Below are 24,702 nucleotides of genomic sequence, written 5' to 3'. Positions count from 1 at the left end.
TGGTATAAGAAAGAGGGTGACACTTTGAGGTTCTTCGCCACAACATCATCACCATCATCATCATTGTCATCATCACTATCAATAAGTTTCTGCAATGGAGAAAGACAGACATAAGTCAAACTTCATAAAAGTTAAAGTGAAGAAAACATTTTACTGTCAAAAACACGTAATTACCATCATGTATCTAGGGGGCGGGCAAGAAACTTTTAACTTCTCAATGATAAAACATTTTGCGTCTCACATCAGATACATGATGCACAGTGTTTAAACCTTCTTTTAATTTAAATAATTTGGGTCAGTGTCTTGCTACTACTTGCTGCCCCAGGGGACAAGAGTCCCCGCTGGAGTATTAGACAGGACTAACAACACTAAACTACAGCAAATGAAGGCTGGCACCATGACGTTTATTTGATATTGAACACTTCATGAGCAAGAGCTCTATGTTAAAATTGATTTCAAACTTTAATCAATCAATTTGGTGTACAATTCACATTGCCATGTAGCAGGGTTTTACCATGATTTCAAAGAACACACAGATGTAGATGAAATTCAGACTTCTCTGCAAAAAAATACTTTAATGATCCTATAAAATACTTTTGTTGAAAACTCCATGAATCATTACATAGATAAAAACATAGTATTATAAGTCAGTATAAACTATACAATTTACATATAAAATCTGCATCTTGCTTAAGTGCACTTTGACAGGAGGATACACTGATTTAGACCAAACTGGATTTAGTCTAATATGAATTGTCTGTCTGATTGTACCTGCAACACATTGTCCTAAGTTTTAAAGCCTTATGTGTTTCGAAATCAGTTTCTACCGCCTAATAATAAGGGATTTTACAAACATGAACGTCATTAAACCCACATCATTTTTTTAAACAGTCTATGCATTAAACCCATAACAGCAGGCCTACATGTAAAGGCTGTGCTGTGGAGCCAGGGGGACAGTGACGTTGGCATTGAAAACAAACGTGAACTGAAAAAGGAAACATTGGTATTGAAACGAAAAAGTTGTATTGGCACTGAAAAATGTTCAGGCATTATTGTAAAAGAATATCTTACGGGCTACGCCTCCGTCAGCCACCGATTGGATAAATTAATTACGTCACTGTTCGCTGAAAGCGGAAGTTGTTGGCTAAAGTGGACATGGGAGAATGAACCTTGCTAATTTCTGTCTTTTTGTTATGATACAGGTTTCCTCACGTTCGGTTGCGTAGTACGCAGGTGAGACCATATTATGTCCTTTTTATTTCACGGTGTGTCAACATGCTTTGTAAAGTACAGTCGGTATTGCTAGTCTGCTGTTTTGTTTAATATTGTATCACCAACTAGCTACTCGGCGCTAGCAACACAAGCTAGCTTGTAAGCAAACACAAAGAGCTATTGACAGTTCAGCTCTTTTTGCTCCCTCTGTCAAACGTGTATCTCTTTGGTTTAACGTTTGTATGTTAAGCCTTGTTGTCTTTTAGATATTAAATGTTGCCTAACCTCGGTGATTAAAACTGTGCAACGACATAACGCGTATTAGCTCATCAAGTTAATTAATTGGTGAAGGTTTCCTACTTTCCCTTAATAGATTTTGTATTCTGATTCAGATTCTGTATTAATTACATTTGTATACACCAGCCAAGTGGCAGGATTGTCTCCTAAACAGGCAATTTGAAGCCTAGTCTTACACAAGATCATTAAGTGTGTAGTTAATTTTAAATCAAATGTTTGGCACTACAGAACCAAAAAGTCCAATATCAACCTTTTGCTGTTTCCCTTTTTAAATGGACACACCCATAAATTATTGTCTCTCTCTTCCCTTTCCCTGGCAGGGCTCACTGAGGTGTAGACATGGAGGTGCCTTGCTACCTGCCCAAACTGCTGTTTGAGCTCAATGAGCAGCGTAAGCGGGACTTCTTCTGTGACTGCAGCATCCTTGTCGAAGGCCGTGTCTTCAAGGCCCATCGTAATGTGTTGTTTGCTGGGAGCGGCTATTTCCGGGCTCTTCTGGTTCACTATCTGCAGGTGAGAATAGCTTACAGCAGTGTTTCCCAATGTTTTTTTTTTCTCTAGGAGAGGTGGGAAGAGGTGTTAGGCATGACTTCTTAGAAACAAATGTAATGATTTGGCTGAGATAATGTATTTATTATTGTGTTATCAATGATATCTTAAATGCCGTAAAATGTCCATAAAATCAAAGCAGATCATGTTCTTTGAAAGCAGTGAAGAAGGATATAAGAAATAAATCACTTCCCTATGGGTGGATGGTGGGAGTTGGGGCACTCTGTAAGTAAACTGGTTTGGAGGTCTGGTCTGGTTTGTTAATGTGACAGCTAATTCTCCATTGTTCTTGCGGGCCATACATTGCTGATCTTGTCAAACTAGGGTATCCAGTATGCTGCTAAGATGGGTACTTGATACATTTATCAGAAATTACAGATCTGTTAAATCAAGCTTGCCAAAATCATTGCACTGCTTCTCCTTGTAAATCTTATTACTGTTAAAACATTTAGAAGTAAGCTGGATTAAAGTAATTGTATTTTCAAGTAAATTAAGTCCTAAATTGTCTTGAACTTCTCAATACATCTCTTTTCAGGATAGTGGACAGCGCTACAGCACAGCTTCATTGGACATTGTGACAGCCGATGCCTTCTCCATTATCCTGGACTTCCTTTACTCTGGCCGCTTGGCCCTGAACAGAAGCAATGTCATTGAGGTGATGTCAGCAGCCAGCTACCTGCAGATGACCGATCTGGTAAACTTCTGTAAGGGATACATCCGCTCATCTTTGGAAATATGCAACAAGGAGAAGGAGAGGGACACAGAGAAGGAGAACCAGGCACAGGATGGAGGGATGGGTCCTGCAGACACCGGCACTCCTGCTGCGTCAATCTCCAGTGGTGCAGGGGCTGCGGAGCCCCATTCACAGATAGCAGAGGCAGATAGAGGGTCGGGCTTAGGTCCAGAGTCTGTGACCTCGGCTAGAACCCCCTTGTCTATCCCTGTCACGACAACTCCAGGCACCAGCAGGGACATGGACAGTGACTACCATTCTAGGGAGGAATTTGCATCTGGGAGTGAAGGACAGAAGGGACACATGGATCAGACTAACCTCTCATCCTCTTCATCATCTGCTTTGACCCCGGAGTTAGTGAACCCCAAGATAGAGTACGACCCCGATGAGGAGCTTATGGAGTCCCCTGACACCAAAGACCTGGCCTCATATCCTGGGCCCTCCCTCCATAACCCTCATCATAGCAGGCTAATTCCCCCAAGTCCCTCTCCCTCCAATGACCGCTCTCCCTTGGGTTACAGCCCTTCCTTCAATGCCAGGCAGCTGATGGAAATGCTGGCCAGAGGTGAAGGTCCCAGTCCTCTAGGGGACAGAGTGGGGCAGCGCTTTACCCAAGGACTATGTAGCAACACAGGAGGAGGCAGAATGGATGAAGGTTTAGGGTTTGTGGGATCATCTATCATGGAGATCCAGTCTGATTGGCTTGGAGAGGACACAGGTAATTGGCAAGATCAGTCTAAGCTTTTGCAAATGGCCTATGGTGACATATGTTTTCCTGAATGCTGTTGAAACAAATACTATGTTGCATTCAATAAATTCTCAAGCAGAAGAGTAGGGATGCACATTTTGCAGTGCTGTCCTATTGAGGTAAATCTGAACTGTTGGCCTCTCTCTCCCCCTGCAGGGGATGGTTTGGTAGTGCCAGTGAAACTCCACAAGTGCCCATTCTGCCCATACACTGCCAAGCAGAAGGGAATCATGAAGAGACACATCCGTTGCCACACAGGAGAGAGGCCCTTCCCCTGTCCCATGTGTGGCAAGAGGTTCACAAGACAGGAGCACCTTCGCAGTCATGCCCTCAGTGTAAGAACTCAGTTTGACTGCAACATGATCAGATATGTTTTGATATGTAGTTCTCTAAATCTAAGGTACATTCTGATAGAAAAGTTATTTGAAGAAGGAATTATACAACTACTATATGCCATTTCATGAAAATGTTTGCCTTGTTTTCCAGCTATTCAGTTACCTGCTGTCTGTTCAGTGGTGAGCTCTTTTCATTACGTTAGCCTGTTCAACAAAAACCTGCAGTTTAGTCTCTTTCTTCTGTTTTTTTAGACATGATTATTAATTCCATTTTCCATTTGTAATCAATGCTTGGTCTTTTGTTGGCAGGGATGTGGTATTTACAAAATACTGCACTTTGTCCAACACGCAAATTACAAGTTGTTTTGAAATGTGAGTTACCATTATTATAAATGACTGAGGAATCTCAGAATTTCATTGCCAGCTGTGTGTTGGCAACTGTCACACAGAAAAAGAGTTCACTTGTTGAAAACAATTTCAAATTAAATTGTTCTTAATTTTGATTAATGACTTTTTAAAACCCATTTTTAATTTACATTTTTTGTGGGGAATTGCACAGTGGCAATTATCTGTCCTTTTGTTGTAGTTTACAGATTAATTGTTGTATTGTGTCATAGTTAAGATATAATGGTTTGTACAAAACCAGTTAAAGCCAGTAATTGCTAGCAGTTAGTTGTAAACAGTAATTAGCCATCTCACTCTTTAATTGAGTGTTGTTAAATTCAGTTCTTTTTTTTTCCCTGTTGCTTGTGTTTTGTGTGCAGTGAAGGAAGCATAATGAGAGCAGTAAATCTTTTGGCTCCTATGTTGTTATTCTTCACCTACAATAATCTAAAAGTTGGTGTTGCCTATGAAAAATGATTCACATTCTGCTGTCTGACCACTGACAGGTCCATAGGCACTACTGGCCAGTATCGTGTAAGAGCTGCAGGCGAACCTTCACTGGATCCAGTGTTTCACCAGGACTCAGGCGCTTCGGCATCTGCGACAGCTGCAACTGCGTAACCACCACTCACGATGATTCCGCCCCTGTTGACCCTGCCAGCCAACGAGAGCCCATGGAACGCGCGGACGGGGGTACAGATTGGTCCAGTTTTATGGACGACGTAGATGAGGTGGAGGTTGGCAGAGTGGAGGACTTGGTAGAGAAGCAGATGCTTGAAAGGCAGCTGGCTGTCTGCACTGATGTGAATCTGTAGCCCACTGTACTCGGAGAAAAAAACCCTTCCTTGAACTGTTCTACTGTTCAGTTAACCTTGGCCATAAAATTATTAATGTTAAATTATCACTGTAAGATTACCTTATTTATGGGCTCATTTGTAACCAGAAAATGTGTCCTTTTGACTGTTGGAGATATTGGGCTCCAGTGATTTACCTGGCAGCAAATAAATCCAGTGTGTTTTTTTTTGGGGGGGGGGTTGTGTTTTTTTATAAATCATAAATGTGAACTTTAATTTCCTGCACATGTCTTTGCATAGTTGATGAAATCCAAACTTCTCTGTATGTGCTGTATATAAAGAGAATGTGGATGTCAAAGCTGTTACAGAGGATAAACAAAGTAGCATGTTACATGTTTTGTTTTGTTTTGTCCAAAAAGATTGTAGTTCAGCTTTGTGGTTATAATGGGGCCATTGTGGGTATTGTTGCAATAAATGCGTTGTGTAACTGTGGACATATGTATGCTTGCTTGCTTGCTTACAGGGAGTGTTATTCACGGCATAATAATCAGAATACAATAATCTATATTATTCAGCATATAATTATCAGTGTCTCTTAAAAGTCAAACCAGAATACTTTTAACAGAATACCTGATCACTTCCTTTGCCCAGAAATGTGTGAGAGCATTTATGTGTGTGTGCAGGTATGTTGTTTTCACATCCAAACACTGTGTGTGTGTGTAATTGAAAATTAAGTGATCTATGGGTCACTTAATTTAAGTATAAGGGTCAAATATGATTTACTTTCTACAGTAATATTAAAACTTATGGTCATTCACTGTGTAATGTGTATTTAATTCCCTCAGGTATTTTACTATAAGGATAACGCTGAGCTCTTCTGTTACCCGTGTAACATTAGACATCTCTGGATACCTTTGACAAAAGCTTTTCTGCACAAAAATGTCATATACAGTATACTATGTATATATATATATATATGTATGTATATATATGTATATATATATGTATATGTATATATATAATCTGAATCTGTCTTTTAGAATTGAAAAAATAGCACTGGTAGATGAGTATCTTGTTTTAACTGCTGTGGAAAAGCCTTTTAAGAGTAGTCATTTTTGTATTAAATGTGGTTACAAGCCCATTATTATATAGGGTTGCCTAAACAGAGATAAATCATGCATACAGTATACTCATACAGTACACACTGTGTCTGTGTTTGTGTGTGTGCTTGTGGATGTTATTGTCCTCTTTCTTGTTAATTTGTAAAAAGCCAAAGCTGAGAAAGTAAAACAGATTATTTTCCTTCAAAATTTAAGAGCAGCTCGTTTAAAAAACAAATCAATGAAACTGTGAAAATATTCATATTCATAGGAGTGCCTTCCATCTAAGAAAGTACACTGTACAATACCATTTTTTCTACAGGTCCTAGAAAGAGCTTCTAAGTATATATAACCCCCCCAACAGAAATACCCTGTAATTGAGATTGGAGAGGGCCACCTTAAGGGGAAAATCACAAATGGGTTTTTTCTTACTTAATTATTCATAGAGGCAGTAGCAGACTGAGAAGGCCAAACATTAATTTTTGTGTATAACAGCTGGCACAAAATCTGTGCTATAATGTGGGTATTTTCAATTGCTGTGTCATATTTTAGTTTTAGTTTCTTACTGTTCTATAATATAATACACATTCTTGATAAAAAAAAAATATAAGCCAAAATGGTCGAAGAAGAAATCCCGAAGCCAACTGAGGAGGGCGACAACGTTGAGTCTAATGTGCCAAAAAACCACAGAAGGAGAACGAGTATTTACGACTTTGTTTTTAGCAGAAAGCGAGTCTCTGCGGTGCTCCTTAAAAGTCCCTGTTGGGCTGCACGGCGACACATGGGGAAGTCGCGAGATTTAAGTGAGTTTGAGCGGGGTATGATAGTGGGAGCCCGGAGCGCCGGCTGCAGCATCTCGGAAACAGTGAACCGGTTAGGATTTTCAAAGACTGCGGTGTCTCGAGTTTACAGGGAATGGTGTGAGAAGCAGAAAACCTCCAGTCACCGGGGGTCTTGTGGGAGAAAACGCCTCGTCGATGACAATGGTGAGAGGAAAATGGAGAGAGTTGTGGAAGCTAACAACCGCGCCACGAGTGTGCAGATCCAGGCTCTGTACAACAGCAGCGGACAGGAGAAGCCCATCTCACTCACAACCACCCGGCGGACCTTGAAGCGGCTGGGTTACAGCCGCAGGGCTCAGCGGCGGGATTCACTCGTCCTGGCCGGCCTGGAGGCTCTAGCTGCGTACACATCCTGCCCAGAACAGCGTGAGACCTCCACGGACTTAGTGTGCAGCAACGAGAATGACCCGGACCCAAGAAGCCAGTCCTCCACAGACCTATCGTTAGTGTGCAGCAACGAGAATGACGCGGATCCATTGGTGTAGCCAAGAACTCGGTACCTTATGGCGTCCTGTTAATCCCACAGGCTGTTGTCCACTGGGTGCTTTTCTTTATTATCAGAACAATATGTAGGCCTAAGAGCTTATAATACATAGAATCGGAGAGTATTTATAAAAATAAAAACTAAACAAATGAAATAGGGGGGGGAAAGGCTGTGTCAATGTAACAAAATATAGGTTTTCACCTCGTCTTTGTTTTTTTTTTTGGACAATATTTTTATTATGCTTTTCAACACAAACACAGTCAAATTCAACAATAATACACTATGACCACAAGAACTAAACCTCTGACTTAGATCCTTGACACCTGATATACATAGCACACAACATATTGGAAGGAATGACTGCACACCATCACGTAAATATGTTGGGAACATCTCATGGCATCTATGCATGTATAAGGAAATGCTCAGTCCATTACAGGTCGACAGTGATGCAACACTTAACATCTGGAGAGAAAGAGGGAAGAGAAAGAAAACAAAATGGGGATTCAGTTGACAGATAAACATCCCACTTTATGACCCAAAAATATAATTTTGCCAATTTTCAGTACTGCAATCTGTCATCCCCTTTAATAGAATCTTCTTTCTTTAAAAAAAATGTAATCAAGTGTATAAAGAAAATCTTTGCCCATTTTGTTTCCTTCAGAACAGTTAAAACATTTCTGTATCCTGTAATTGAATAATTGTCTCAGTCTTTCTCCTTATATCGAGGTCTATCCAGAATGTTGTCTGTTTACAATGAAAGAACAGTGCAAAATAGTTACATTTTTCTAATGAACAGAAATCAGAAGAATCTAATCTCTAAACGTCTCCAACACATGATTTATTACTGGAAATATCCTGTTCAAATTTCTTAAAGAAAACACTTTATTATTAACAAAATATTTATCATCAACTAACATGTGTTAGGTCAGTTAAATTCTCCATCAAGGGATGCCCAAAACATATCCCTGAGGAAAACCAAATCTGATCTTCAGGCATCATCAGTTACCCCTTTCAACGGGCCATAAGAGATCAGAATGAATCACATTCTTAAATAAATGGGATGGTGAATTTGCTTTATATAGATTATTATTATTATTATTTTAAATAAATAAATAAATGTATTGTGTGGATTGAAGCAGTTCACAGTCCAATGTGTAGTCAGTAGGGCACTGAGGACCCTGAGGCCATGCCCTCTCTATGCCCTCTATTCTGGTAATTTTGGCTGATTTTAGTATTTATAGACTTGCTATGTGGTGACTACCGGTAGTTTACTTTTAGCCCACCGCCCATCAATTTCTGGCAGCGTGGAGAGGGTGCTAACACAGCATTCAGATATTCACGTTATACATAAAGTTCACAACAAATATAGTTAGATAGGTAACTGAAGAAATATAGACGGATATGGCCCGTGCAATGTCAATTTGTTAAATAAAGTTGTCATAGAAAAAAAAAACCGACAGACGGGCCAGCCACGTGATTATCCATGTGATTACAGCCATGTGATGGGAAACAATACACCTGAAGGGTCACAACAAGAAGTGAAATCCCCGTTTAATACAGCTGCCAGCAGTGGAACAAGTTTACATTAACGTAGGCTTGTTGGTTTACCAGTCTATGAAGACATATCGGCGCTAAACTGTTTGAGTTAGCTTCGTAGTAGCGTCAAGGTGTGCGCACAGCCAGAGGAGGTAACAGGTAGGCTAACCTGTTGTAATCATGCTAGCCGTGCTTGTGCTCGTCGCTGCTTTAGTTTCTCAAACGGCGGCTCGGTACACTGCGAACTGGACGAGTTTGGACGCCAGACCGCTGCCTTCATGGTACGACGAAGCCAAGGTGGGGATTTTTGTCCACTGGGGTGTGTTTTCTGTCCCCGGGTTTGAGAGTGAGTGGTTTTGGTGGCACTGGCAGGGCCAGCAGCCTCCGGACCAGAAGTGTGTGAGCTACATGTCAAAGAACTACCCGCCTGGGTTCAGCTACCCGGAGTTTGCCCCTCAGTTTCACGCTCAGTTCTTCAACCCGGGGGAGTGGGCGGACATATTCAAGGCTTCTGGAGCAAAGTGAGTGAGTGTATTTCTCTAGCTAAATGTCGTCACAGAGCATCTGCTAACAGACACTTTCACTTCCGGTACCAAACATGTTCTTGTTTGACCTGCATTTGCTCTGGTTTGTGGAAAACTGTGTCGCGCATACTGAATGTTACTTACACACAATCTTCACTGCAGATATGTCGTCCTGACTGCCAAACACCACGAAGGATTTACTAACTGGGAGTCTCCAAACTCCTGGAACTGGAATTCAGTTGATATTGGTCCTCACAGGGACCTAGTGGGAGACCTGGGAGAGGCAGTGCGTAACAGGTGGGGCTTCAAATGTTTGGTTTTGAAGCTGTTTATAGCTGACATGAATACATTAAGAATGCAGTGAATTAAAGAGTTTTGTACAACCCTGTTCTGTTCATGTGACATTTTAACCCCTGCTTTCCTCCTAACACACTGTTTGGTGAAGATACGGTCTGTTCAGTAGTGTGGTGTATTAAAAATCTGACTTCACACCTTGATAGTTGTTTGGGTTAAGTTTATTTCCATACTTAATAGTAATCCCTTTGCTGTAGATAAGTTATGCACCAATCCGATACTGGCACGGATACAGACCTTTATTAAGTGAATTGTGTATTGGCCATGACCTGACCGATTCACATTAAATACAGTTTCCTTGTCAATGTCATTGTAAAAATTCAGTGTTTCCGCTATCAGTCCACACAGTCACCGCAGGCTGCAGACTCAGCTTTAAGTGCCAAAGCATCCCTGTCCTCATGATACCTTACATATAAATAATTCCAATGAGTTCCAATGCAATGAGGTATACAGATTTTCAATATGGGAAAAAGAAATCGGAATTCTGTATTGTATTGAGAAAGAAAAAGTTGGATCGGTGCATCGCTGCTCCAGACATCAGGGAACTGTCCAACACTTAGAATAAGATTAAACAACTTAAATCTTGTGTTGTTGAATTTGTGGCTTTTGTGTTTGTCGTGTCATTCAAGAGACCTGGCTTTACTTAGTGTTAGTGCCTGAATTTTGGTTAGTAGTCTTATGGATTCTAATTGTCTTCAATGACAGATTTTAAGGTTTTTAATTTCCTTGTTTAGGTCATTGCATTATGGACTTTACAACTCCTTGTATGAGTGGTTCCACCCTCTCTACCTGACTGACAAGAAGAATGGATTCAAAACACAGCTGTTTGTTATGCATAAACTACTACCAGAGCTTTATAACATGGTTGTAAGGTATGTAGTGCTTGCTTGTACTCAAATGCCATACAAACATGTTTATTGCATTTGTATGTAATAGTCAGACATAGTTATATTGACGTGTCTGTATGTGATACAAACATGTCATTACAACCTTACAGCAGTATGTTCAAACCTTTGCCTTCTTGTTCTTTTGCAGGTACAGACCTGAGGTGATCTGGTCTGATGGGGACTGGGAAGCACCTGACACCTACTGGAACTCCACCCAATTCCTGGCCTGGCTTTACAATGACAGCCCTGTCAAAGTAAGTGTTTTTATGACAAGGAAACAACACATAGCTGCGTTAGCTGTGCAAGAATGCTGTGTATAGACAGTGTTTTTTTTAAATTTATTTTATTGTTTCTGCATGGTTGCATGTACTTAATAGATCTTCATTGTCTTAGGATACTGTTGTGACCAATGACAGATGGGGAGCTGGCTGTGCCTGTAAACATGGTGGCTACTATAACTGTCAAGACAAATATACTCCAGGCCAGCTGCCCAAGCACAAGTGGGAGAAATGCACATCTGTGGACACGTTTTCCTGGGGTTACCGTCGAAACATGAAGTTGAGTGAACTGATGGACTTACCCACTATCATAGAGGTGAGAATATGTGATAGTATAATTTTATAATCGATTTGTATATGGCTCTCATACATATAGAATACAGGTAATTTCTGTTCTTGTATACAGCTGTCATGGATACATTTTTGTAATTGTTATTTGTGACTGTGTCAGTTGTTAACATTCCCACAGGATCAATCTAATCCAGTGAGGGAAGTGTTGCTTTTTTAATCACTCAATTTGCTGAACCAAGCATGCGATGTGTCAGTCATCTTATTTTTCACTGCTTAAAAATGTATATAAGAATAATACTGTGATCAGTGAGGTGTCTCTTTCCAGTGACTGACTGGCTGTCCTCCTCCTCCTGCTTCTGTTACAGGATCTGGTTCGCACTGTGTCTCTGGGGGGTAACTACCTTCTGAATGTGGGTCCCACACCTGATGGGATGATCCCTGCAGTGTTTGAGGAGAGGCTCAGGGGTGTTGGAGCCTGGCTAGAGATCAACGGGGAGGCCATCTACGCTTCCAAACCCTGGAGGGTCCAGACCGAGAACACCACTGTACCAATCTGGTAAGGACCAGAGGGAGAGCTGAATCACAAGAACCGGCCTTGTGATCTAGTTTTTCCTGTCATTTGTAACTGAAAACATAATTTCCAGAAATCTATGAAGAAGCAGTATAGTCATGATACATTCACATGTTATATAGAGGACAGAGGTGGACTGAAGAGTGTTTTCATACATAGTTTTAAGTTTGAATTTGCTCTGCCAAACCCCACTCTGCCCTGCTGTGGCAGAGCTGCTGCTCAGCATATTTAAGGTCAAGTGCAGAAAAACATTTGCTATGATCATGTTTAGGTGGTCGATTCAATGGTAAGGTGAATTTTTAAAAAGATTTGTTGGTATTTTGCTTTTATTTGAAAGTGATTAGTAAAGAGACAGACAGGAAATACAAGAAATAACATACAAAAAAGGTCCCTGGCTGGAATCGATGTTGCAGTTATGTAGTATGCGTCTTAACCAGCTACTGGACGCCTTGAAATTGAGATCATTGATGCAGTTATCATCTTCATTTTTCTAGGTATACATCTAAAGGAACCATTGTATATGCCATCATGACAACCAAACCCCCCAAGCCCACAGTGCAACTATTGGGACCCAAAACGTCAGCAGCCACTAAGGTAAAGGGACTGAGACAATGATGTCTATGTTGTTTTTACACATTATAAAAACTCTACAGTAAAGCCTTGACAAAAAGAAATGTAACCTTGTTAAATACAGAAACATACACAGATTTGTTTTTGAGAGGAGCTGTACTACTCGCTGTCCACAACATGACTTTTTACAACCAGCTTAGTGACTATTCATTTACAGAAGGAATAAAGGTATGATTCCGCATACATGAAATGTAAGAAACTAAATCATTGATTTTTGTCCCTTGTTCAGGTGACCTTGTTGGGGAATCCAAAACCCTTACCCTGGTCTCCAGTCCAACCCAGTGCTGGCCTTACTGTCCTTCTGCCTGAACTGCCCTATACCCCTGGTCAAGCCTGGACACTCAAACTGGACAATATCCAGTGAGCCTTAGACCCCAGAATTTGTTCATCTCAGGGTTTCATTATGTTTGTAGGATAAGGGGGAACTTGTGCACTATGGCTGAAGGGACAGCACTTCTGTAATTCTGGATTAGTATTTTTGCCAAAATGAAATAATGGAACACTCCTCTTCAATGATTCCTTTGTAGCTCTGAGGACTAAAGGTTTAATGTGTCACTGCCTCTCAGTTGTGCTCTTCTTTCAATGATCGAATGATTACAAATGAAAAGTGGAATCTGCTGTTCAGCTTGTGAAGCTTTCTTGGCAGCTTTTGAGCTGCCTAATTTCTGTTTCAGAAATGATTAATTTTTTTTCTAGTGGTTTGTTTGAAAATGAACAGTTTACAAAGCACTTTCCCTTTTTTTTTTTTTTTTTTTACTGTATGCTTTTAAAGTGGTTGAATAAAAGATGATTTAATTTGTCTGATAAATGGTTGTGGTAAGTTATACAGTATACTAGATCTTAAAGGTTCATTTTATTCCGAGGGAACTCTGGGAAGAGCGACACAATTCAGAACATTGGGTAAACTTTAACGTATATTAAAATATGGTTTTTCATGGTCCAATTTCTTACAGGTTTGAAACATTGGAATCCCCTAAAGGTCAAGAAACAAAGTTGTATTACTCTGTCTAATGGCCCTTTAAGCATCCTTCAGGTCTCATGACTTTAGGATTAACCTCTTGTTGCTTGCTGCCGTGTTGTGCTGAGACACAATTACCTCTCTACAAACTCAAATCCTATCTGAATTTCTGTAGTCTCAGGTGTTTTTTACACTTACATGAGTGAATAGCTTCTTTTTTCGCAGTACATAGTACGGTACTGATTGGGAACAAGATGACATGGGTACTTTTGAATGTTTTGTGTAGAAAATGTTTTATTTATATTTATTTTTATTTTCAGCAACCACCTCAAGTGCCTCAGGATGGCATTACTCATTCACCTCCCACACTTTTATATTTTAACTCCTGACCTTTGGTTGTAACCTGCTTCTTTTACCCCAAGGCTACTGCTGCATGTTCTTAACTCTCAGCTGGACACTTTATATTCAGTAGCAGCAGGCTATATTTGTGAGTGCAGTTCTTTACCACAGCTATTGTGTGAATGGACAAAAATATCCCCTCAATGTGTCAGTCTGAGTTTAGACCAGACTGGGAAGAGAATGCCCACAGGGATTGTGCATTTGACTCAGAATGCCAGTTCTCTGTCCTCTCTTTTAACCTTCCATAATAGGCCTATCTGGTCTGCTTGGTATTTGCATTGCAAATTCTTACAGGCAGAGAGAGAGAGAGACAAAGACAATGGAGAATCTATTTGGAAAATCCTTCTCTTTTACCTCTGCTTTGCATTTTTGATAGATGCTCCCCAGATCGGTATGTCTGCACTGCAAAAATGTGTTGATTATGATGATGATTTTATCTTGAATTGGATGAGATAATGCCACTAGCTTAGGAAAGACTTAATACCTTAAAACATGGTAAAATAAGACAGATTGCAGAAAATGACATTGACAGAGGCTGCACAGTGAAGGCCCTAAAAATGTATTTTCTCAATCAGCTTGTTACTAATAGCAATGGGAGCCCTAGATAAACAAACACATTTCTGTTTGATATAGTTTGATATTTTGGTTCGGTTTTTTGGTTTCTAGCAGAGAGTTGGATGAGAAGATTGGTACTATTCTCATGTCTGTCATTAAATATGAAGCTACAGCCAGCATAAAGACTGGAAAAAGGAGGAAACAACTAGCTTGGCTCTGTCCAAAGGTCACAAAACCCGCCTACCAGCACCTTTACAGCTAATGTTTTAACATCTTATGTCTGTTTTTTTTAATCAGAACAACTTTGATTGTTGTTTATTTAGACATGAATAATTAATATAATAAATAAATACTGAAGATTTGAAACCAAGTTTTCAGGGAAAAATTAGATTCAGAGTTAACTGACTTAAGGATTCCTTTTTTTCCCAGCGCTTAAGAGTCAGAAAATCAACACAAAATAAAGACAAAGGAGACACAGCATCCCTCATTTAACTCGCTAAAATAGCTTTATAATAATCATATTAATAGTAATAATATTAGCCATTAGAAAATGTTTTGACAACGTGTTACATTCTGTGTTGGGGTAAACCACGTCACAGTGTGCCATCTCTCTGGGCTTCAGCGCTATCAGACGTGCTCCTTTGACACATCTAGATCCATAAAACATACAAGATCAATAAGTACATTTTTATGTACAAAATGAGAACCACAACACAACAAACAGAATCATGATTTACACTTCACGGTGCAACGCCCTCCACTGCCCATCCAGCACATATTCAGACTGCATCTCCCGGTCACTGTGGTGTTCTCATGCATCTTTGTGTATCCACTAGTGGCGTTATGAAACAAAGTTCATATATTATGGGATCACTATTGCTATATGCTCCGGTCAATTCGTTTTATAGGAGAAAAAAACAAAAGCATCTAATGTTTGTATGTACAATATGCTGTCTTGGCACTGAATCAAACGTATAAAACAAGAGAACTCAAGAATAAAGCTGAGCTTAAAGACAGAAAAGCTCGCTTGAAAAACCCGTCTGATAAAAAATCATGGTGTTCAGTGAGAAATACAAGAGATGAAAGAGGAGGAGAGAGTAGAGAACGAGGGGCTAATTAGTTTTTGCTACATAACAGAGTAGAATACAGAGAGAGTAGAGTCTGTATCAGTTTGATGTCCATGTTGTTTTCCTCCTCTGGCAGAACTAAGAGTTCAGAGTGGAATAAATGCACATGGAGAAAGAAGGTCTTATGTTTGGATCTTCCATTCAGTCCATCTGTTCAACGCTTACTTTCCTCTTTTGGTGATCTCTCACTCCTCTTTGGAGTGTCCATCATTGATCCCAGAGAAAAATGTCTTCCCAGAGTTATTGTCAGTTTGCTTTTCTTCTACTCCATCTCCTTAGTAGCAGCGATTTAAGATTTGTCTTCATAGATTAAACTACTTGTTATTGTACACAAGACTCGCCCTTGAATACAGAACAATGTTTACCCATAGCTATAACTGACAACACCATTTATAATAATGAGAGTGGTGGCAATAATTAATCCTTTTAATGACAATAATCATACTAATAATAATCATATTGTAATAACAATATATGTAATATTGAGAAGAGCAATGTCCATTGGCAACAGGTATTTACATTTTTGTAAATGTGAGCGTGGCAGGGTATTTTTTTGTTAATTACACAGTAATTGCTCAGTTGTCTCTGACCCACATGAGTACCTGTGTGTGTACTATAAAGCAACATTACAGTGTAAATACACACATACACAAACACAATTGCACCTCAGTTCTAAAGACACATTGGAGTTTCAGTTAAACAGTTTGAGCTGCTCTGGAGACAGAGGGAAGTAAAACCTCTGAGAGGAGAACCAAAAAAGAAGTTTTAAGGAAGTTTGGTTAAAGTATAAATAAGTATTAAAGATATAATCCTTAAGATTTTTGACACTGTTCATGGTAGGCATTTTTTCCAGCAACAGCCATTTAATGTATTTACAATTCCTTTTTAGGAAACGATGTATGTATGTAATCCAGCGTTATTTTGTCTAATTGATATCAGCCTCACTGTTTACTGCTCTCCTAATGCTGTATCAGAGCTATAAGAAGTCACTGCTAATGCTAACCCAACATTTCCTATTGTTGCTAGTTTGTTAAAAGCATTAAACTGCTGAAACACAGTGTGACCGTGATTATTCATCGATAAAATGCATCTACAAAGCAAGATATGGCAATTTTTGCCATTTTTTGACAGCGGATCAGTTTGAAATATTGCAGGGAGTAATGGCACAAGAAGGAGCAGCCACAGCTCATAGCTCTAGTTACTCAGCCAAAACTAGTTCCTTGGCTTCTCCCACTGAGGTTTAGCTCAACCAGTGACTTAGCTTTTTCCTCCAGAGCAGCACTGCCTCTCAGAAATGCCCGCATAACTAAAACTCAAATCTGCTGCTACAGCATCCCTCCTGCTCTACTTTGTTGCAGATGCACAGTATACAGCACACACACATTGGCTACAATTGAGCTCTTGCCTCAACCACCACTTCCTTCACTGTCACTCTCCAGTCTCAGAAAATGGCTACAAGAGAATCTGTTCAAAGGATTTTTCCTTTCATTCAGAGAATATGGACAACATTCCTGCGGGACTGATCTGGTCCTGTATTTTCAGGGTCCGTCGGTTGTGTGGTGTCAGAGAATCCCCTGAGGACAGAGGCCTGGGTCAGAGTTGGAGACACTGCTGCTAGAAACTGAGGTACTCGGAGTTGACTTGTCCGTCTGGCTGTCCACAAGGGGTTTCAAAGAGTTGAAAGGGTTCGTATAGTAGTCTGCCTGGTGTGTTGGTGAGTGCTCGGCTCATGTTATTACAACTATACACCCAGGTACTATACACCCAGGTGGTATTTTTAGCTGAGGCTCCTGTATTTATACTGTGAAGATATAGGACAGATGGATGGGTAAAATACTGAACAAAAAGTATGGAAATCATACCACCAAAAGTGTGTTTGCAATGGACCTGTTTCAAGGCAAGGTGGCTGGCTAACACCTCAACTTGTGATCAAAAGTATAGAGGAGAAAGTCAGCGAGAATTGAAGTAGTAGTTGCTACGGTAGATAAATATCCAACAAAGCCTCTTTGATTCCTGGTGTCCCTCAAGGCCGACCTTGCCATCCCCCTGCGTGTAGGTTTGAGGATTGTGAGGGTGGAGTCAAGAGGCCTTCACAGTGGAGTAACAGTATAAAAGCAGGTCTTTGTGCTTTGTTAGATGAGGGCTGTGTCACACACCACTGAGATGTTGTCAAGTTTGAGGGTAACAGAGGAGAAGGATGAGAGGATAAAAAAGCTGCGCTGCAACCCACACTGCTGCAAATGAATTAAACATGATGCCTGATTCTCAGCCCTTTTTTTCATCGCCAGGGCAGCTTGTTTAACATGGAGGTTGTTAAATTGATCTGTTGAGATTCAAATCAAAACATCGATTGCTGTTTCAAGGTTGCCAGTATCACTGTCCTCCAAGGATATAATCTGTGTACAAAGAAGTAACTCATTGAAATAACTGCACTGTAAAATCTTGTCAATTTCTTTTCAATCACAAAAAAAGGCTACAAAATTTGCTTTCCAAAATGAGACTCTGCAAAATTTTTCAAAGGAGGTTGACATAAAACATGCAGTATTAACATCAACAAAATCTGCCAGTCTTATGTGTGTATTGCAAGTGAGAGTGAGGGAGACAAAGAGTGGCATGTCAGTACAATAAAAACATTTTCTTTCACAATAGTCTCTGCAGATTTTATATTTCTCTATTTACATATCTTTCTATTTATATATACTGTAAACTGTGTTCAAAGGAAACCTCCACATATAGCTGGTTAGGCACATGTAGTTGGTTCTAAAGAGGATATACAGGGAGGGGATACAGCAGTATATGTTAGAACCACAGACAGATATACAGTAGGCCTACGGAGGATCATACTTGGCAGTTAACACTCTTGCCAGTTATACCCTGTGAACTTGACCCAGCACTCACAAACTTAGGATAATAATCATTTGAAATTATTTTTCACATGTACTGAGTCTGGATATGTCACACAGCTGTAGTATCACACAATGCTATAATCTATCATAATAATAATGTAGTATTTCACATTTGATATATGCTGTTTTTGTACATATACTGTACTCAATAGTCTCTACTAATCTAGAAATGTAGATTATATTATAAAATATACATCTCCCATTAAAATATCCCATTTTGCCAACACATTCCATCCAAATGTTAGAAAAGAAACAAAAAACAGGTCATGCTAAAAGATTCTTAGATTTTGTGTTTTTCATTTTTAAAATGTCTGATTTGGATTTATAGCATTCATTGGGCTTAATCACACATCCCTTATGACACACAGCCCTTCATATTCACACCACACACACGCATACAAGCCTATACGCACCATCCATACAAAATAATTCAATTAGAAATATCTGTTCTGACATAAATGTGTAAATGAGACCCCTTCAAAGCTTTTAAAATCATGCTACACTTTGGTAGGTGGAAACACCAGATAGTATGATTTCAAGAAGTAAATAAAGAGGAAGGGAAAGGAACACATAGTGCAACAAACATACAGTATAATTCCATTCATGACAGGTGATACTTAATCTCAGCATAATTACCAAACACTATCAAGTTGCTTCTTTTCTGTCATTTCACAACTGATGGTTTCCTCTCTTTGATGACTCTTTGGAAAGGGTTTGGATGGAGCTACATTGAATATGACTTCTTTTGTTTTCTTTCGATCAGAGAAATTATTCCTTCTTTCATCAGCGACGTGTGAAATTGAGAGGATTGTTCCGCGAGTGGATTCTGCTGAAGACTTTGGCAGCTCTCCCCCTTTTACTTTGTGATCCATTGCTTTATCTTCTCAATTATGCAAACATATCATGGGAAAGTCCACTCTGAATAGGAGGAGAAAAGAAAAGAAACACTGTGTGTCGAGGGAAGAAACTGCACAAAAGTAATGAAGAAACTGATCTTCTTTCATGGCTGTTTCATCAGGGCGTCTGCTAATTCCTGACTCAGGTGGAAAGAACTCTCTACAGACCACTGTTGTTGGTTTGGGTCCTCATTTGACCACTTGGTGGTGCTATAGTCTCACAGTGTAATAGGGGCCTTCTCTGTAAAGTCCTGAAAAGCCACCAAAATATATTCCCCTAAAAATTCATAGCAACCCAACCCCTGAACACTTTAAACTTCAGAGAGACTACATAAAAAGCAAACAGCTCTGTTTTTTTTTTTGTCTGTGATGCTCTCTAGCTGTCAAGGCTGTGATGCCACACCGCAAAAGCTCCTTTTGGCAAACATGAGTGTGCACACTATGTACAAATAGCAGTTGCACATTCAAACAGTCTCATTGCTGAATGCTGAGGGTAGTCAATTGATAGGCAGGACGTGAAGAATGACGGAAAGAGACAGAAAATAGTTTCATGTTCTTTGACTGGGTGCCTGGGTGGACAGATGGCACCTGGACGAAAGGAGCCAACTGTAGTTGACTAATTATGCTTGGAGAATGTTCTTTGGGGATTGCCAACCATCTGACTTTAAGGGCATTTAAACTGATGGTGAGAAATGAATCCATGTTTATTCATCCATACTAGTAGCATCAGTGAAGAGTGTGGATATATCTTAGTTGATTCTGTTGCCAATGGCATTCAGGAGATGGAAACAGGGGATCCATATGGAGATTCTGTCATCTCCTCATCCCCACAGAGGTTTTGTGCCTGTTAAGCCCTTTATTTTCAGTGATGGAAAGTACTAGATGAACACGCACAGGCATGCTACTACTGCGTGAACCTCCGCTGACTACTGTTATAAAAGTGGACTGTTTCTTGTTTGTTGTCAGCCAAAAAGAAATTCAGAGAATTCTTAAAAAAGTCTACAACTCATATCTGCTAGCAACCATTTCAGTTCTAGGCCTCTGTGTCGTGTCAGTAAAATGTCCAAATTTCAAAACACTAAAATGGCTGTCATTGCTTGTATAATGAGCAAGAGAAGTGAATTTGCAGTTGTGGTAAGTGAAGTGATGGAAATGCTGAAGGGAGGGTAGCGGATAATAAGCAGTGGCCCGCAGAAGATCCAAAACTGGGCTCAGAGAAGGACTGAGATTGGCGTGCAGGTCAACAGAGGGGTGAGGGTAAGTGACGAGGTGAGTTAGAGACACCTCAGTCTTGTGTTCAGAGTCGAGTCTGGGCTTCGGGGATGTAGATCTCGATGCTGTCTGCGCTCTCTGTGGCCGAGTTCTGCCTGAAGGAGGCTGTACGCTTGGTCTGCAGAAGCCTCCTCCTCGCTTCTGTCCTCTGACGGTCCCCGAGGTCCAGGGACTTCTCCCTGATAGGTAGGGTGTGTCCACCCATGCGAGGCACCACCAGGCCCCCCGAGCCACCACCTCCGGCTCCCCCATCCCCGACGCTATCGGCCCGGAGGCTGCCACTCACCCCGCCTGCTGGCTTCTTTGGTAAGGGAGGAGGAAGCTTCTTATCCTCCTATCCCGGCAATGGTGAGACGTAGATATAAGATGAAAATGGACAGTGGATTTATCATGTTTGATGGTGAAAAAAATGGTTTTATATGGTTGTATGAAAGGGATCCCATGCAAAAAAGTGGAAATATTTGGAGAAACAAAGAGAATGACAAACCAATGAGTAAATCACCAACAAAAAGGATAAAATTCAAGTGAGGAAGAATCACGGGCCGAGACATTATGACAAATAACCAAAATTGATAAAAAAATCAGCGAAAAAATATCTCAGCATGCATCGGGCATCGGGTGACGTAAAAGGAAATGAAATGGGAGAAGAAAAGGTAAACATAGATAATGTAAAAAGAAAAAGAAGAAAAGAGAAACAATTGTTAGTTTGTTATCGAGAATAATGTAGTTGATCAGTGAGTAGCCTAACTTTTATAGACAATAATGCAACAGACAAGTACTTTCTTCTGTCAGACCAGCTGCAATAAACGCAAAAATGCTGATATGCATTTAGATTTCTAGCAGTTTAAGACTCCACCGTCTCGTGGGAAGTTCAGCTCAGTTCCTCTTGCTGTTCTGTATTTTCACAGCCTGCAAAGGCTTGGAGGGCACGACCATCTGCGCTACTCTTCTGCACACTGCCATCTTAGCTCTGGGGGAGTGCTGTAGGGAAACCAGGGCTGTTTGGACCCCTGGGCCTCTCACCTTCTTTTCAGGTGGAAGTCTCCAACTAGAGTCCTTGAGCCTCTGGAGGTCCTGAAACTTGACCCTGACGTCCTCTATGTTGAGCTGGAGCAGGTCCCAGAAGCCTGCCAGGTCCTGAGAGGTGGGCTGGGGGTACGCTGATGGGTCCTGGGTGGGCAGGGAGATGGTACAGGACATGTGATGAATGCCAAAGTAATGCACAAGGATCCGTGAAAGAGAAAAAGACAACTAAATTACATAGGACCAATTTCTGCAGTAGTGTTTTTGCAGACAAGCTAATTTTGCCTTTAGCAATAGTGAATCTCTGCAAAACCATGCACCATATGTAATGTGTGTTGTCATGATTTTGCACGCAATCATACATACTCACCACACTTTGTTGGCAGAGGCGGAAGAACTGCTGGACTTTCTGAGACATGAGCATCTGGGCACTGCCAACTGCATTTCGAATCAGCTCAAGAACTAGGGAGGAAACAGTAGTTTTAGAAATCCAAGAATTATTCATTGTTATTATTATTCTTTATCTCTGATCCTTTCAATCCTCCTCCCAAACTCACTCTCCTCTGGCAGTTCGTTCTCCTCTGCCTCTGTCTCCATGTTCTGGCACCAGCCCTCCATCCTCTCCACCTCTGTCTGCAGGAGCCGTAAAAAGAACTCTCCATCTCTCATGCAGGGTGAGGCTCGGCCCGAGTCGGGCAGGCTCCGGGGGCCCTCCAGGGACGGCGTCCCTGCCCAGGCTCTCTCAGAGGTGATGGGCAGAGGGGAGTGGGAACGTGGAGGCAAATGTGGGTGCTGGTGGGGCCGTGGGTCTGCTGGGCAGGCCTCAGTGGCATAGCCACTCTGGATCAAGTCCTGGGATAACATGAGAAAAAACTGTTGGACGCATGGTATTAGGACCATCAGTAATTGGTACACCTTATCCTCAATCCTCATGTCTTAGTCTTGCAGCAAATTAATTGCTGCAAGGAACTCCTCCTTCTAATACCTACATCCAGCCAGTGTGATGACATTTTGGACATAAGTTACTAAATATCTCAAGGAACATTTTAAAAAGACTGATGGTCCTAAATGCTTGATATATTCTAAAAATGTTACTAGTTTTATGTAACTTCCTACTTAAGCTAGATAGTTAGAGCATTACTTAAAAACACATTTAAAGGAATAGTTTGACATTTTGGGAAAAATTTGTATTTGCTTTCTTACAGAGAATAAGAGAAGATTGATACCACTCTCATGTCTATTCGTTAAATATGAAGCTACAGTCAGCAGCATTAGCTTAGCTGAGCACAAAGACTGGAAACAGGGGGAAATGGCTAGTCTGGCTCTGTTCAAGGGGAAACAAAATCCACCTACCAGCACCTCTAAAGATCACTAATTGACACATTATATTCCGTTTGATTCCTACAAAAACCGAAGTGTAAAAATTACAATATGTGGCCAGGCTAGCTGTTTCCAGTCTTTCAGTGCTGTGCTAAGCTAATGCTGCTGACTGTAGCTTCATGTTTAACAGACAGATATGAGAGTGGTATAGATCTTCTCATCTCTCAGCAAGATGTCAGCAAAATGTCAAACTATTCCTTTAAGGTACCCAGTGGAGTTTTTCACCAGTAGTGGCACCATAGAGCAATATTTTAAGCAGGTCTCCCCTGTGTTAGTATCTCATGCACGTGCATGAGAATGCACATGTAGACACATGAGCACATGGCTGATGCCATACACATTTTTGCCCAAGGTTCACGGTATTCCACTGATTTACAGTTGTTGGCAGCAACATGGTAAGAAACATGCCTGCCAAAGCAACGCAGAATAAGACTGCTAGCTAGCAAACATGAATGTAAACAAGGCAGGTTCCAAAATATAAAAAACATTGGAAATGTTTTATGAGGAACAAAATGCATTCAGCACCTTTGACAGATTTCACACATACACACAATGTGTTTTGTTGGAAACACCGAATGTAGTTTACAAGAAGACTATCTTTAATCATGGAGGACTCAGGAGATACGTTTTGCGTATCACTGCAGACATACCTCTCTGTAGGCCCATTGTCCCTGTGTGTGGACGGTGCGCTGGCACTCTGTGAACTGGCTAGCTGACTCTGGCTCTGACGAGTGCCTTTGGAAGGAACAGCCGAACTGGAGACTCTTGTCCTGTGTTGGCACGGCGATGCTGAGCCCCGGGAAGCCCTCAGGGTCCAGGTCGGCCTGCACGCTCGCCGTCACGCTGTTGGAGCGTTTGAAACGAGCCCGCCTGCAACATATGGAGTCACAGCAGGACCAGAGCCATCCAGTCACATAGAGTATCGCATGCAAAAGCCTTTCTCAAATCATGTTTTTCCTCGTTCTTATTAGAGCAGGAGTAGTCATGCTGCCTCTGCAGTCACTACTACTCACTCGGTTGTGATTAGCCCTGCTATATCCTCTGTCATATGACGCACCAGTGTGTGCAAATGTCATATCAGTGGACTCAGTGATGAGTGTTGACTCTATTACAAGGTTATACCCCACCTCCCCTCATCCTCTTTTGCCGTCTGATGAGGTGTGAGGTGTGACTCAGATTTCCGTTCTCGCACTCCTGTTTTTGTCCCCCAACGTCATACTGTCATCCTTGATGATTGCAGGAGGTGGGGGACATTGTTAACAGGTGCATGGTCACACACTGCTCGGGGTTCGGGAGTATGTGATGTTGTGAGTGCTCACATGCATGCGTGTGAATCTGACCCATAAGCGATGCTAGATATAATTAGGAGAAGGGCTGCATCACGTGTGAAAGTCATGTCGAGTGTATGATTTGCAGTAGTCATGGTTACAGTTGAAAAACAAGACATTCTTGGAACAAAGTGTTACTGAGTTCAAGCTGTGATGTCTGATGAAATGTTAAATGAAATAATAGGATCTAGCCTAGAAATCAACCATAGATGGCTGCACTGTCGGGCGCCCAGAAGATGAAGACTTTTTCAAATTGTATATTAAAATTATTCACATAAATTACTGTGCAAAGACCAAATCTCTTAA

The 24,702-nt window shown here is 40.9% G+C and overlaps 4 protein-coding genes across 10 annotated transcripts in view; 3 read left to right on the top strand and 1 right to left on the bottom strand.

Moving 5' to 3' along the window:
- Nucleotides 1-1,080: 1,080 nt before the first annotated feature.
- Nucleotides 1,081-5,872, top strand: zbtb8b (zinc finger and BTB domain containing 8B). 3 transcript variants are annotated; one of them, XM_044171303.1, is made up of 6 exons: nucleotides 1,081-1,233; nucleotides 1,830-2,022; nucleotides 2,594-3,509; nucleotides 3,696-3,874; nucleotides 4,026-4,054; nucleotides 4,765-5,872. In XM_044171303.1, the coding sequence occupies exons 2-6, from the start codon at nucleotides 1,849-1,851 to the stop codon at nucleotides 4,877-4,879; spliced, it is 1,413 nt and encodes a 470-aa protein (XP_044027238.1). In that variant the 5' UTR covers nucleotides 1,081-1,233; nucleotides 1,830-1,848; the 3' UTR covers nucleotides 4,880-5,872. The 3 variants fall into 3 exon arrangements, with proteins under 3 accessions (XP_044027238.1, XP_044027239.1, XP_044027237.1); XM_044171304.1 differs by having other exon boundaries at nucleotides 4,184-5,872; XM_044171302.1 differs by lacking the exon at nucleotides 4,026-4,054.
- Nucleotides 5,873-6,523: 651 nt separating this feature from the next.
- Nucleotides 6,524-8,373, top strand: LOC122864151. Its single transcript, XM_044171306.1, has one exon. It carries the CDS (start codon nucleotides 6,769-6,771, stop codon nucleotides 7,477-7,479), a length of 711 nt encoding a protein of 236 aa, XP_044027241.1. The 5' UTR covers nucleotides 6,524-6,768; the 3' UTR covers nucleotides 7,480-8,373.
- A 155-nt stretch (nucleotides 8,374-8,528) lies between these two features.
- On the top strand, nucleotides 8,529-13,360 carry LOC122864149 (tissue alpha-L-fucosidase-like). The gene is made up of 8 exons (XM_044171305.1): nucleotides 8,529-9,538; nucleotides 9,704-9,838; nucleotides 10,630-10,767; nucleotides 10,931-11,036; nucleotides 11,176-11,376; nucleotides 11,717-11,907; nucleotides 12,417-12,516; nucleotides 12,782-13,360. The coding sequence occupies exons 1-8, from the start codon at nucleotides 9,198-9,200 to the stop codon at nucleotides 12,914-12,916; spliced, it is 1,347 nt and encodes a 448-aa protein (XP_044027240.1). The 5' UTR covers nucleotides 8,529-9,197; the 3' UTR covers nucleotides 12,917-13,360.
- Nucleotides 13,361-14,946: 1,586 nt separating this feature from the next.
- dlgap3 (discs, large (Drosophila) homolog-associated protein 3) overlaps nucleotides 14,947-24,702 on the bottom strand; it is a 113,980-nt gene continuing 104,224 nt past the window's right edge. For all 5 annotated transcript variants that reach the window (XM_044171298.1, XM_044171297.1, XM_044171299.1 and 2 more), the window contains 5 exons: nucleotides 23,719-23,938; nucleotides 22,246-22,540; nucleotides 22,059-22,150; nucleotides 21,689-21,835; nucleotides 14,947-20,999 (listed from right to left, as the gene is read on the bottom strand). In XM_044171298.1, the coding sequence (XP_044027233.1) occupies nucleotides 20,691-20,999; nucleotides 21,689-21,835; nucleotides 22,059-22,150; nucleotides 22,246-22,540; nucleotides 23,719-23,938 (1,063 nt within the window). In that variant the 3' untranslated portion in view covers nucleotides 14,947-20,690. The remainder of the gene's footprint in view (nucleotides 21,000-21,688; nucleotides 21,836-22,058; nucleotides 22,151-22,245; nucleotides 22,541-23,718; nucleotides 23,939-24,702) is intronic.

The sequence above is a fragment of the Siniperca chuatsi genome, linkage group LG17 (genome assembly GCF_020085105.1).
Source record: "Siniperca chuatsi isolate FFG_IHB_CAS linkage group LG17, ASM2008510v1, whole genome shotgun sequence".
NCBI classification, from domain to species: Eukaryota; Metazoa; Chordata; class Actinopteri; order Centrarchiformes; family Sinipercidae; genus Siniperca; species Siniperca chuatsi.
Note: the sequence above shows the minus strand (reverse complement) of the source record. Positions and strands in the feature narration are given on the sequence as shown.